This window comes from Marmota flaviventris, chromosome 11 (genome assembly GCF_047511675.1).
Source record: "Marmota flaviventris isolate mMarFla1 chromosome 11, mMarFla1.hap1, whole genome shotgun sequence".
Taxonomy (NCBI): Eukaryota; Metazoa; Chordata; class Mammalia; order Rodentia; family Sciuridae; genus Marmota; species Marmota flaviventris.
In genome coordinates this window covers 27,495,013-27,507,904 of record NC_092508.1, presented here as the reverse complement: position 1 = coordinate 27,507,904, position 12,892 = coordinate 27,495,013, and the positions used below count along the sequence as shown (strand labels likewise).

Sequence of the window (12,892 nt, the reverse complement as noted above, 5' to 3'; positions counted from 1 at the left end):
AAGACAAGAATATAAATTTAGATTTGGTTTGAGAGAAGGATCTGAAAAGTAATTGTTTAAAAACTTTTAAAAAGAATTTGATTTTATTCTTTTAAAGGCATGGATAGTGTCCTACATCATGAATACAGTATTAAATATTGATATACATATCATCAGGGATTGTTAGCTTTATCAAAAAGCTTATAGGCCGATTTCATCCATTTAAGGATGCTGCTTTCCCATGTAGAGTTGGGAAAAGAAATAGACAAAAGAGGCGAAAGAACTAACTTTGCTGATCAGTTTCTTGGGGAGAACAGGAATATAGAAGAATATAAGCCTATTATTACCCATTCCTTATTTAGCTTACTGTAGAGTAAGAACATACCCAGTTAGTTCACAACACTTCTTAGTTTAGGTCTTGAATATGGGAGATGTTCCCTTCCCAGTGTCTTTTTGGCTTCTGGAGTTTTGGATAAAAGAGAAGGTAGGGCAAGTTAGTGCAAGGGAACTGATCTTATCACTTGGCAATCCTTCTAAATTCACTTCTAAGCATCTGGTTCAACTGGAAGTTTATAGACTGGCAGTTTATATGATTGAAATGTGCAGGTCTTGTACCTCCCACATCATGCACACATACTTTATGTAATGACTGTTGGACTGTTTAGTGGAAGTTTTTTGCTAGATTGGTATGCTTTAAAAGGGAAAGGATTAGAGGATTTTTCTAAGCAGTACCTATCTCCTTTCTTTCCATTTATTTAGTCACTTCAGTTATTTAGAGTAAGCATCTTTTCTGAAAAACATTTATTATCTGTTGAATTTGTCTTGATTCATTTTTACCCTTTAAAATATTTTAATGATTTTATAAAACTTTGTATAAATTGCTATGTATCATGTTTTAATATTTATTTGTAGTTTATTTTCAGGTCTATCTTGTTAAAAAGTTTCTTTAAAAGTCTCTGCTAATATTGAAAAAGAAACACCATGAAGGATTGTCTATATAGATTTCTACATTTTCACCTTCTGTTTTGGGATATCTGAGTTGAGCTTCTTTCTTGAAAGTTCAGTACCCCCACTATTCAGATTTCAGTTGAATGCAGTCAGTTTGTAATTTTATAGGGGAAATTAGCATACATAACTCTCTCTCTCTCTCTCTTTTGTGGTGCTGGGAATCAAACCCAGGGTCTTGCACCTGCTAGACAAGTGCTCTACCACTGAGCTATACACTGTCAATCTCTGCTTCTATATTTTTAATGTATTTATATATGTACATATGTTTATTATTATATATATTTTATATAATTTATGTATTTATTTTACATCTTTGCCCTTTCATACCTGTATTTTATATTGGCTAACTTAAAAATATTTCAAAAGAAGAGTTGGTAATTTCTAAATATGTGAGTAGATGGCATAAAACATGACAATAAAATACTGACTTCATATTTTATATTTACTTAGAATCCTTATTTAATCGTCGGGTGGAGGAAAAATCCAAAGAGTTGCCTTTCACACCTTTGGGCTGGCATCATAACAACCTGGAGCTCCTAAGGGAGGAGAATGGGGAAAAACAAGCTATGGAGAGATTGCTGTAAGGCAGAGAGCTTTTAAATTTTAAATGTCCATTTTTATGTTCAATGACTTAGGCATATGTGTAGTTCCTCTTCCTTATAAAACAAAAAATACAAAGATTACTTAGAAAATAAAGCCGATTCTGATTTCTGATGAAATATCTTATTAAAAAGGGGCTTGTCTGTTCACATTTGAATTTATGTAGTGAAATTTCATTTCAGCAAATTAATGGGGAATATTAGTTGGATTTATTCACAGATTTTATTTATGTACAAAATCATTAAGATACAGATACACCGAGAAAATAAAAATTGACCTAGAAGATTCATCTGTGAGGTGTAATTGAAATGCTTATTTCATTGTAGACTGCTTGTGTATCTTTAGAATTATGTGTTTGGTTATATTAACTATGCACACTTCTTTCTTCTGACATTTTCATAGTTCAGCTAATCATAACCACATGATGGCACTACTCCAGCAGTTGCTCCATAGTGACTCATTGTCACCATCTTGGAGGGACATCATCGTGTCACTGGTCTGCCAGGTTGTTCAGACAGTTAGACCTGATGTCAAGAACCAGGATGATGATATGGATATTCGTCAATTTGTACACGTTAAAAAGGTAAGCTCTGCTAATACTCTGCCTATGCTAGGAATCAGTGAGGCAGGCCTGATAGCATTTTTGTCTTAATGGAAATGTAAAAAGAGTCATTACCCTGAGGATTGCTGAGTGTGGGAAGTTTGGTGTCTGCTCTGTTAGCAGTGCATTTAGGGGTCATGAGGGCCACTCAGAGGAAGTAAGAGGTGGACAGAAGGTGTGAGTTGGGTGGATAATCCCCCAAAATAGTTTCTCCTTTCTTGCTTCCTCTTCTTAAGAAAGAAATCAGTTATGAGAAAATCTTGTTTCAGATTACTGTAACTATTCTGAGGAAAAGCAGTGGGTAATTAATTTAATTAGATAGTATTTTTTACTATGATATTTAAAATAGTAGTTTTTTTTTTTTTTTTAATTTTTTATTGTTGGCTGTTCAAAACATTACATAGTTCTTGATATATCATATTTCTCAATTTGATTCAAGTGGGTTATGAGCTCCCATTTTTACCCCATATACAGATTGCAGAATCACATCAGTTGCACATCCATTGATTTACATATTGCCATACTAGTGTCTGTTGTATTCTGCTGCCTTTCCTATCCTCTACTATCCCCCCTCCCCTCCCCTCCCCTCCCCTCTTCTCTCTCTGCCCCCTCTACTGACATTCGTTTGTCCCCCTTGTATTATTTTTCCCCTTCCCCTCACTTCCTCTTGTATGTACTTTTGTATAACTCTGAGGGTCTCCTTCCATTTCCATGCATAAAATAGTAGTTTTAATTGCCAAAGCAACTAATTTATTCAATCAGTGAGTATGTTAGAGTACCAACACTATATAAGAAAATTGGGAGTAGGATGATAATCATGCTGAGATGCCATTAATCATTGGTTGATAGGAAGATTTATATCCTGGAATTTCTTGTCTTTATTTGGATGTGTAGTAGAAAATGTTAGCACCATCTGGCTGGATACTAAGGATTTATCACTTAATTTTATTGTTTTTTTATTTTATTTTAATTATTCCATCAGATCCCAGGTGGAAAGAAATTTGATTCTGTGGTTGTCAATGGCTTTGTTTGTACCAAGAACATTGCACATAAAAAGGTAATGTGATTTAGTTCAACAGTGAAATTCAATGAACTGTGGCTCTGTGCTCTGTTAACTAGTCTTCCTGAAACATGGAAAAAAAGGAGAATAAGACATTGAGGGGCAACTAATAATGTTTGTCACAGGGGTGAAAGTTTGGAGGTTTCTTGGAAGGTCCCTGTTTTAGTCAGCTTTTTCGCTGCTCTGACTAAAGGACCCAACCAGAACAACTGTAGAGGAGGAATGGTTTATTTTAGGGCTCTCAGTTTCAGAGGTCTTAGTCCATACAAGACTGCTCCATTCCTGGGAGGGGGCGGCACCAAGTGAGGCAGGACATCATGGCATAAGAGTGTGGCAGAGGGAAACAGCTCATGATTTGATCAGGAAGCAGAGAGAGAATCCATTTGCAATATACAAATATATAACCCATAGTCACACCCCCAGTGTGACTCCAATTCCCCCAGCCATATCCCACCTGCCTCTAGCCACCATTCAGTTAATCCCATCAGGGATTAATTCACTGATTAGTTTAATGTTATAACCCAATCATATCTCCTCCAAACCTTCTTGCATTGTTTCACATGTGAGCTTTTGGGGGACACCTCATATCCAAACCATAACAGTCCCCCAGAGCTGATGATGAATGAACTGGAATTTGAATAATAGGCATTCACCAGATGGAAGAAGGAGGCTCAGGCTTCCATATAGGAAGGTTTCAGGTTTCCCTAGGGATACTAAAATCTGAGGGTGCTCAAACCTCTCATATAAAATGGTGTAGTATTTGCATACTTTGAATTATCTCTGTATTACTTATAATAACTAGTACAATGTAAACACTAGATTAATAGTTGCTGTACTGTATATTTAGGGAATAGTGACAAGAAAAAAATCTGCATATTTAGTTAAGTACAGTCCTCCTGCCCATGAATATTTTCTGTCTATGATTGGTTGAATCCATGGATGTGGACCTCGTAGATACAAAGGGCTTCAACTGTAAAGCATTTTACCTCTAGAGGATTGTTAGTGATCAAAGATAAGTAAAAGTTGCCTGAATTCAGTATTATTTTTCAGCAGTGGTCCAAAGTTAGTATTTACATATAGACACTTATTAAAGCGGCACATTACCTTTTAAAGTAGTGCTTTAAATCAGATTAAGTGGGTTTTTTTTGGTGGTTGTTATTGAATTAAGAGGTCAGTGTGTCATGCTGTTTTCAGGAACTGAAGAAAACCATGTGTAACTGTGGTAGAAATGTATGCATGAGTGACCAACTTGTCCTACTGACCATATTTAGAGAATCTTTAATTTGCTAAAAGAACCTTGAATATAGTTCCCCAGCTAGTGAGTCACTGTTCTCAGTACTGTTTGCCAGTTTGGGGTCTCTAAGATGGGTCAGTCTGAAATCTTGATTAGAGAACTCAGTCCCTTTTGCCTGTGACTTTAGTTGCAAGGTTGGCCAGACTCTGTTTTTGGACATGCTTGAAGACTTTCTCTATGAACTTCATGTTACCCAGTTCAGTATGCCAACTTGTGATTGTTTAGAAATTTATTCCATTTTAAATGTTCAGGAGGCATTTTAATTCTTTTCTTCCTTTTCTATCTTGAATTAAATATGCTTCAAATTTGCTGATCTCTTTGAGTTTTTAAGATAGCCTATCTGTAAGATCCATTCCTACCTCTTCTTACAACATTAGGGGGAAAAGAGTTAAATTATAGAGGAATGGATTCAATTAGTGTTACAAAAGAGTAAATTTTTAAAGAATTTTTCATTGATCAGAAAAGATTACTTGTTTTTTAAAAAATGAAAGAATAACCCAGAAGAATTAAATTAATACTGATATAATGAGATATTTTAAATTAGCAGGAATTAGGAACCATGTGAACTTAATTATTAAAGAAGGTCTGTAAAGTGCAAACCTTTAACAGCTTTAACAGTCTGTTCTTTTTTTCTAGATGAATTCTTGTATTAAAAACCCCAAGATTCTTCTGTTAAAGTGTTCCATTGAGTATCTCTACAGAGAAGAAACTAAGTTTACTTGCATTGATCCTATTGTGCTTCAGGTAAGCACTCACTACTGAAAGTGGTAATTTCAAGGAATGGCTATGTACAACGACGCTTATCTCAATTATTTTGAAAGGAAACTTGTTGCTCTTGTTTTATTTAAAATTTAGTTATAGAAGACACTTCTATGAATTAAACTTTACAAATAGCTTACCAAAATCTCTGTTACTCATTATTTTTAAAGCTTCAGAGTGTTAAAGGGAAATGTACATGACTGGGAATTTATGGAAGAAAAAAATGAAAATCCAAATATTGCTTTCCCTGGACCATTGATTTACTGAGAGAGTGTCACCAACTTTTCAGATCTCTAAAAGACTTTCCAGTTTGTAATACAGTCATTTTTACTAAAACACATTTCTAGAACATAGCTTGTACGTAGTTAGAAACTTGGGGAATAGTGTCAGATGGAAGCTGCTGGTTCTGGGGCTGTTCCTAAGTATGGGGTTCCAGAATAGCTGAGTAAGATTATAGCCCTCATTTTGGCTGCCACATAAGCAAGAAGTCTCTCAGCTCTATTTTAAGAAATTGAAAGTGAGCATCTGTTGGCAGGACTCTCTCCCCAGAGAGGTGCACCTTCCAGCTCTGGGTGGCTTCTTGGTACCTCTGCTGCTCTGAGCTCCATTTCCATTTGTACTGCTGTAGTTTTGTGCATTTAGAATTTCTCTTGAGGCAGCCTCCAGCCATGCTGAACTATGTACCTGGTCTGTCCAAGTTCTCTGTTAAGGTTCCAATTAGTGATTTTGTTATTGCTGTTGCATAGGTTTTAAGTCTTCTGCCCCAACTCTTTTCTCCCATAAATACTATTGTAGTTTGTGGTCATTCAAAATGGAAAGTTTTCACCAATGTAAATATAGTACTACAGGGAAACATTTATATTCAATTCAAGAAATATAGGAAAAACATTTCTTAAAAATTCATGGATAATCACATTTTTCCAAGAGTCATAGGAACAATCACTTTTGTTCTAAATTCATAGGTATCACAGAAAAAGTGAGGAAGTAAGTTGTGCTCAAAGACACAGTGCTTTTATTTATTTATTTATTTTTATGGAGATTGATTAAATATAAGGCACTTAACCACTGAGCCACATCCCCAGCCCTTTTATACATTTTATTTAGAGACAGGGTCTCACTGAGTTACAGCCTCGCTAGGTTGCTAACGCTGGCTGTGAACTTGTGATCCTCCTGCCTCAGCCTCCCAAGCTGCTGGGAGGTGTGTGCCACCACACCCAGCACACAGTGCTTTGGAAACTCTGCTCTTTTACTTAATGAAGTGCGTTACCTGGAACTCTGTCATCTTTGGAATTCAGCTATGTTTTCAGTAAAATGGAGGGGTTTTGATTAGATTTATACCGGTCTTTCTAGCTCTGATTTACTGTGACTTTTTGAGATTTCAAAGAAAAAAAATTATTATTGTTCACGTAATCCAAGATGCTTTGATGTTGGGTTTTGGCTTCAGAGGATTAAACTCCAGGCCTTGCATTTGCTTATCACACCCTCTACCACCAGGCTAAAGCCCCAGATACTGCGCTGGAGGCTTTTTGGTCTCACAGAAGATGTCAGATGACTTTCACAGGATAATAATCACAATTTTATTGATTATAGGGATGTATCCTGATTGTAGACGTATTCAGATGTCTAGAATTGTATGACTTGGATCAACGAACTAGTGTAATTGAAACCAACAGATGTTTATAAAAATTTTATACTTCATCTGTTTTGTTAGTACTCCATTCTTTCAGTCCTATTAACAAACTAAAGTCTTTTCATATTAGAGAGGTAAGCTCTGGACAAATATGTAGTTAAGAATCGTGGGTTGATTCAGATAAAAGAAAGTGTCTTATCTTTTCATCAAAGCTTTTAAACATAGTTTAATGATACCTCTAACATTTTAGTTTGGAATTGATGGAAAGAAAGTACCAGCTGATATGATTTTTTTCCCCTCCTTCCTCCCTCCCAATTCCAGTAATGAAATTAGTAATCAGAGAAGCCTAAAGGTAGATAGTCAGAAAAAGGAACATACAAGGGCAAGAAGATAATTAGGCTGTGATATTTTATTGTCTTTACAAGGCCAAACACACTAGGTCTGATGGTTTGCCATGTTCCCCTTTGTGTCTACCTCTTCTTACTCTTTTCTAGCTGAGCTTGGACCAGACCCCCTTTTTAAATGCTGTTTCATGTACACTTACAGTAGTTGATTGGAATTGGGTGAATAGGAAATTTATTTGTCATTCCTATAGGAGAGGCAAAATATTTTTAAAAAATCAACTTATTTTAATTATGCTTTATTGGAGCTTCATAAATAACTTTAAATGCTATTAAATTATAAATTAATAAGCAGAATAGAAAATTAATACATTTCACAAAAGACATTCCATTTTGTTAATGATGGGAGAATTTGAAAATATATACAATAATGGAATTTCTCCTGAAATTCTCTTAAGCATAATCGATGGTTCAGAATGATGAATGAAATTCTTGATTGGGTGTGAATTAATTTGGTTATTGATTTATTGTGATAAAAACCATTTAGGTGAGATTGATATTAATAGTCAAGTTGTCCTGATATTTTAATATATCCTGATCTTAAATTGTATGAGGTATAAGGCTAAAAGGACCATACCTCCTAACAGGCAGGTTCATTAAAGGGAATAAACAATAAGCTCTTGCATTTTTGGTGGCTGTGAACATTATTATAGTCTTGCTCAGAAAATACTTTGGGCATATGGAATAGGAGTGGCAAGCTTGCTCAGTTTCAGTTGTCTGCCATCTGGAGCCCAGAAGTTTTATGAAGTAGTTAATGAATTGTTTTGTCTTAATTCTGGTTGTTGTTTTCAATGTTCATTTGCTTTGAAATCAAACATTTGTTATTAAATCATATTAAGCATTAGTTTTAGATCTCTGTAGCTATTCAGGGTGGAATATGATCAGTTGGGAGATTGGAATTAGGAAAGTAGCTGAAATAGCGTCTGTTTGAGAGTCATTTATTCTGATATCTAGAAAAAGGGTGACTTTTGTTGGTTTCAAAAAAGAGGATTATAACCGTATTAAAAAAACTCAGTAAGTGGGAGCTGTGAGGTTAGAGTTTGGTTGGTCTTGCTGTAGTTTTTTTAAACTCTGAGAGCTAATTAAATGTATTAGTACTTATGGATAATGAAGGACTAAAAATCTTTCAAAGTAAAATTAGTTGGAGATTGCAGTTTCTCCTAATTTTTTCAGCACAAGTAATATAGTTCAGAATGATTAATGAAATTCTTGGTTGTGTTTGAATTAATTTGGTTATAGATTTATTTGTGGAATAAAAATATTTAGGTTGAAAGCAATTTTAATTGTCAAGTTATCCTGATATTTTAATATGTCCAGATCTTGAATTGTAACAGGCATAATATTTCTGATTTATCTTACTTAGGAAAGGGAATTCTTGAAGAATTATGTCCAGCGAATAGTTGATGTTCGACCTACATTAGTTCTGGTTGAGAAAACTGTGTCTCGGATCGCCCAGGACATGTTACTGGAACATGGCATTACTTTGGTCATTAACGTAAAGTCAGTGAGTTCTTATTTTTTTATTTTTATGTCACTTAAATCCATAGCTTTTCACTTTATATTTGTGCATGGTAGGTCTACAGTTATCTTTATTTCTTTGCTGCACCGTAGAAGACATGGTAGGTATTTCATTATTAAGACTGAAGAATCTCAGATTAGAAGAAAATCTGCTTGATTATATAACACTTACTAAAAGTTTAATTAGCAAGTATTTGTTGGTCTTTTATTTTGTTTGGGGAATTGTACAGCAGTAAAAATGTTCTCTCCTTTGAAAAGATTACCCTCTGCAGAATAGAGGCCAATTCTAGGGAGTTTTTCTTTCTTTTCCTCCACAGTAGCTTGTGATAATGCATGATACTCAAATGCATTTTGATAATATTATTAGTATGGGTATTGTATTTTAGTGGGCATGTTTTAATTACTTAGCAACCCAGTGTAGACTTAACTCTGATTATTGTTTATAATGTTCGTTTGCTTTGAATTCTAGAATAAAAAACTGATTTTAATTATTAAAATTAAGGAAATTCACTATGAGGTTCACATCCCCATTACTTTTCCAGGTTAAATTCACTAAGGTTTTTATTTTTTTCTAATTTTGTAATACAGTGTTTTTCTCTTGTAGCAAGTTTTAGAACGAATCAGTCGGATGACTCAAGGTGATTTAGTGATGTCAATGGACCAGCTACTCACAAAACCACACTTGGGCACTTGTCACAAATTTTATATGCAGATATTTCAGTTGCCTAATGGTGAGTGATCTTTGGCATAGATTCACTTGAGATTGGGGATTTCAGAGATTGAATGAACTCCTTAGTACTGCACATTTAGTTAGTAGGAAATATCAAGCAGCAGTGGTTAAGTGAGTGTAGGCAACTGTAGTCTTATTCTTGGAAGGGTGGTTTTTGTTTTTAACATGTTAAGGTAGTGAATTAATTCTGTTGGGACTTCTGGATTATCACCTAAACCTTCTTGACTTTTTGTTTGTTTATTTGTAGAACAAACCAAAACACTGATGTTTTTTGAAGGCTGCCTGCAGCACCTAGGCTGTACAATCAAGCTCAGAGGAGGCTCTGATTATGAACTGGCTCGAGTCAAGGAGATCCTAATATTTATGATCTGTGTAGCCTATCATTCTCAACTAGAAATCTCCTTCCTCATGGATGAATTTGCTATGCCTCCCACATTAATGCAAAGTCCTTCATTCCATTCTCTGATTGAGGGACAGGAGGAAGATGGGGCTGTGCAGGAGCAGTATAGCAGAACCTCCCTTCCCCGGGATCCTGACTACCCTCCTGAGTTTCTGCCCTCTGATGATAACACTTTGCTGGAATCCAGGATTATGTTTGAGAAGGGTGAGCAGGAAAATAAAAGTATTCCACAGACTGTTGTCTCTTTGAAGCATCAAGAGTATGCCACCTCTGCTTGCCCAGCTGGTGTCCCCTGTGCTCTTTTCCATTTGGTACCAGAATCATTGTTGCCACTTCATGTGGACGAACAGGATGCTGTCAGCAATCAACAGCCAGAGATTTTGCAGCAAATATATGAGCAAGATCCCAAAAGCCAGATGAGAACCTTTAGAGACCCTCTACAGGATGACACTGGATTATATGTTACTGAGGAAGTTACCCCCTCTGAAGATAAACGAAAGACTTATTCTTTGGCCTTTAAACAGGAGTTAAAAGATGTGATCCTTTGTATCTCCCCAGTAATCACATTCCGGGAACCTTTCCTTTTAACTGAGAAGGGCATGAGATGCTCTACTCGAGATTATTTTCCAGAGCAGATTTACTGGTCTCCTCTTCTCAATAAAGAATTCAAAGAAATGGAGAGCAGGAGGAAGAAACAGCTGCTCAGGGATCTCTCTGGGTTTCAGGGCATAAATGGAAGTATTCAGGCCAAGTCGATTCAAGTCTTGCCCTCGCATGAGCTAGTGAGCACTAGGATTGCTGAGCATCTAGGTGATAGCCAGAGCTTGGGTAGAATGCTGGCTGATTATCGAGCCAGAGGAGGAAGAATTCAGTCAAAACATTCAGACCCTTTTGCTCACTCAAAGGATGCATCTGGTACTGCCAGTGGCAAATCAGGAAGCAAAACTGAGAGTGATGAAGAGAGAGGGCCAATTCCAGGTGATGCATTGTGGTCCACAAAGGTAAGCCATGGCACTGGCTTTACACTTTGCATTGTTATCTAGCTATGAAAGTGATCTTTTTCTTTTGTTTTCTAGAAAGAAAGATTTGTTTATGGGCACATTACTAATAATGGTAGTAATTAATGAAGAAATTTACTTTAAGATGAGAAAATGCAATTGCTTAATAAAAAAAGACATTCATATTCATTCCTTATCAAGGAAATGCTAAATAGTAGTGGTGTTAAACAATTTTTTATTTGTGAGACTGGCAAAAAGATCACAATTAATGAGGGTATGGAAAAAACAACTTGCATAAATTTCTATACACTTCTATAAATTTCTTGAAAGTGATAGGGAGGTATCTTAATGTATGGGTACATTTATATGCCTTTGACCCAGTCTTCCTACTCTTTATATTGTTGAAGAACCAATTAAATCTGTTTGTATAAGGATACTTGCATTTGGTAAGAATATATGTACTAGGATATTTATTGAAGCAATGTGTTTAGTTGTTTGTAGTGAAAACAATGATTTGGATTGCATTTAATGACATGGATAGAATTGGTGATACATTTTTGTTTTTTTTGGTGTGTGTGTTTGTGGTAATGGTGATTGTACCTAGAGATGTTCTATCACCAAGCTAATCCTCAGCCCCCCACCTTTAAATTTTTTTTTTTTTTTGCAACATAGTCTAGCTAAATTGTTGAGACTGACTTTGAATTTGACAATTTTCCTGACTCAGCTTCTTGAGGCAGACACTACGACATCTGGCTTTGTGATATATTGTTGTGTGTTAACAAGGAAGTTGTGTTTTAATATATGTAGCCCCATTTTATAATTTTTATAAAACAAAATCACCTGTGTGTTCATACTTATGAGGGTATTTGTGTGTGTGGATGTTTTAGAGAGCTAGAGGATGGACATATGTTTTTAAGCTACAAACCACTGAGCTTGGGAGGTGGGGTGGAAGGCTTCTCCTCAGATGCGCAGAGGCTTCGTGTATTTTAAGAACTTCTTTTTGGATTTCTGTAGCATAAATTTGAATTTCAACAGATAGAAGTTGCTACCTCATAGAGATCAAAAGCAGGCATAAAATACAGGTGAGGAAATACCTTAGAATTTAGAATTCTGGGCATCTCTGATTAATGTTATATTCAGTTATCAGGTCAGACTTTCATATGGACATTTTAGTTTCATTTTTCTCCCCAAATAATACAGTTTTGAAAGAGTATTTAAGAAAACAAACTATTTAGTATCTTTTTATATTTTAATTTAGACTTTTTAGATTGTCTTTCTTCAAATATCAACTGTTCCTATTCCTTAAATATAGTTTCTTGTAGTATTAAATCCTCAGCAGAACTCCTGCAGTGATGACAGGAGACTTTACCAATAGAGTGGAACATATTGTATGTTAGAAGCAGGTGGAGTTGCGTTGTATTCTGACTTCCAGTGGCTCATGTGTTCCTTCTCCTTTAGGTGGACTGTCTGAATCCTGCTAACCATCAAAGACTGTGTGTGCTTTTTAGCAGCTCATCCGCCCAGTCCAGCAATGCTCCCAGTGCCTGTGTCAGTCCTTGGTAGGATTCTTCTCCCTGTAAACTATTGCACTTAAGAACAGAATTCTAGCAACTGAAAAAAATGTAGACATTCATACTTGTTTTTAGGTAGATGACACATTGCTGGTCATAGCTAAGTTGACAAAACTCTGAAATTTGTAAATATGTAATTTGTTTATGGGTAGAAATAATTGAGAATAACCTGAGAGTGAAAAAAATGTGAGGGATAGAAGAGAAATTTGTACTTACAGAAAGAAAGTTGACACACGCAAGTTGAATTTTGATAATAACTGTTAGGCAAGTTTTTCTTCAGATACCATTTTTATAAAAGCAATCAGCCTTTTGCTTTATTGTTTTTATTTTTGGTGCTGGGGAT

At 35.5% G+C, this 12,892-nt stretch overlaps 1 protein-coding gene across 7 annotated transcripts in view; it reads left to right on the top strand.

The window, feature by feature from the left end:
- Pikfyve (phosphoinositide kinase, FYVE-type zinc finger containing) overlaps positions 1-12,892 on the top strand; it is an 82,393-nt gene that overhangs the window by 40,329 nt on the left and 29,172 nt on the right. For all 7 annotated transcript variants that reach the window (XM_071618847.1, XM_071618848.1, XM_071618851.1 and 4 more), the window contains 8 exons: positions 1,438-1,567; positions 1,990-2,170; positions 3,171-3,245; positions 5,179-5,286; positions 8,696-8,836; positions 9,455-9,581; positions 9,828-10,981; positions 12,437-12,537. In XM_071618847.1, coding sequence (XP_071474948.1) covers positions 1,438-1,567; positions 1,990-2,170; positions 3,171-3,245; positions 5,179-5,286; positions 8,696-8,836; positions 9,455-9,581; positions 9,828-10,981; positions 12,437-12,537 — 2,017 coding nt within the window. The remainder of the gene's footprint in view (positions 1-1,437; positions 1,568-1,989; positions 2,171-3,170; positions 3,246-5,178; positions 5,287-8,695; positions 8,837-9,454; positions 9,582-9,827; positions 10,982-12,436; positions 12,538-12,892) is intronic.